The sequence below is a fragment of the Bison bison genome, unplaced genomic scaffold (genome assembly GCF_000754665.1).
Source record: "Bison bison bison isolate TAMUID 2011002044 unplaced genomic scaffold, Bison_UMD1.0 scf7180017853048, whole genome shotgun sequence".
NCBI classification, from domain to species: Eukaryota; Metazoa; Chordata; class Mammalia; order Artiodactyla; family Bovidae; genus Bison; species Bison bison.
The window spans coordinates 9,712-11,294 of record NW_011483621.1 but is presented as its reverse complement, the minus strand read 5'-3'; the positions used below and the strand labels follow the sequence as shown (position 1 = coordinate 11,294).

At 47.8% G+C, this 1,583-nt stretch overlaps 1 protein-coding gene across 1 annotated transcript; it reads left to right on the top strand.

The window, feature by feature from the left end:
* Positions 1 to 9: 9 nt before the first annotated feature.
* Positions 10 to 1,577, top strand: SPIN4 (spindlin family, member 4). Its single transcript, XM_010853281.1, has one exon. It carries the CDS (start codon positions 516 to 518, stop codon positions 1,263 to 1,265), a length of 750 nt encoding a protein of 249 aa, XP_010851583.1. The 5' UTR covers positions 10 to 515; the 3' UTR covers positions 1,266 to 1,577.
* The last annotated feature ends 6 nt before the right edge of the window (positions 1,578 to 1,583 follow it).

Here is a 1,583-nt window from a genome sequence, read left to right as displayed (position 1 = left end):
GGCGCCAGAGTTAGGCCGAGCAGAGAAACATTGCTAAACCGAGGCCGCGCGGACTTCTCAAAGAACCGCCGCCACCGGCGACTTTGGCGCTGCTGCCGTCGTCTTATCTCTTTCCCGTCCTCTCCTCCGTCGCCGTTCTGCATCCATCGCACCATCGATAACAGCTAAGTGGTCAATTCTGGGGACTTAGGGTTGGGAGTCGGGGCGGGCTCAAGGCGCGGACAACACACGCAAGCCCGCCATCTCCAGCGGCAACCGCCACTGCTTGCAGATACCTCTCCGGAGCGGGAGGGAACACTGTCAAGAGGCCCCCTCTGTTCTAGTGCCCAGAGTTAGAGCGTTTCTGCCAAGCCTTAGTGAGAGTCTTGCCTTTCGGGAAAGGAGGAGAACGGACAGGACAGGATCTGTCTTTTTTGGGAGATCACGAAAGAAAGATCTCATACTGGATAGCGTTGACTTTTTGTTAGTTTAATCTAGCAAGTGTCAACGTTGCCGAGCCTCCTTAAACCCTAGCCATGTCGCCCCCAACAGTGCCTCCAATGGGCGTAGATGGCGTGTCCGCATACCTGATGAAGAAAAGGCACACCCACAGGAAGCAGCGGCGCAAGCCCACTTTCCTCACCCGTAGAAACATAGTTGGCTGCCGCATTCAACACGGCTGGAAGGAAGGCAACGAGCCTGTGGAGCAGTGGAAAGGCACCGTGCTTGAGCAGGTTTCCGTGAAGCCCACTCTCTACATCATCAAATATGATGGCAAGGATAGTGTGTATGGGCTAGAACTGCACCGAGATAAGAGAGTTTTAGCGCTAGAGATCCTTCCTGAGAGAGTGCCAACTCCTCGCATTGATTCGCGCCTGGCAGATTCCCTGATTGGCAAGGCAGTAGGTCATGTGTTTGAGGGTGAGCACGGTACGAAAGATGAATGGAAGGGCATGGTCCTGGCACGAGCTCCTGTGATGGACACTTGGTTTTACATCACCTATGAGAAAGATCCAGTCCTTTATATGTACACACTGCTGGATGACTACAAAGATGGTGACCTGCGCATCATTCCAGATTCCAACTACTATTTCCCTGCAGCAGAACGGGAGCCTGGAGAAGTTGTCGACAGCCTTGTGGGCAAGCAGGTGGAGCACGCCAAAGATGATGGGTCCAAGAGAACCGGCATTTTCATCCACCAAGTTGTGGCCAAGCCATCTGTCTACTTCATTAAGTTTGATGATGATATTCACATTTATGTCTATGGTTTGGTGAAAACACCCTAAAGATTCGTTATACTATTGCAGAAGTTGTGGAATGATTAAATGTAAAATATGTTGTGTGAACTTTTGAGAACAGTTTTGGTGTCAGAGGTTAAAGAAGTTATTAATTACTGTGCACCAAATTTACATTGACTAGTTCCACAATTTTGCCCCAAGTATACTTTGGTACTTTTTATATTACCTTGTTCTCTAATAAAATTTTTAAATAGGATGTTAATAGAAAATTGAAAAATTCATAAAATTTCAACAATGGAAAACTAGATAAAGAAAAATAAATGGTGTATACACACTATATCTTCCCCTCTTCCATTCTTTGCCTTA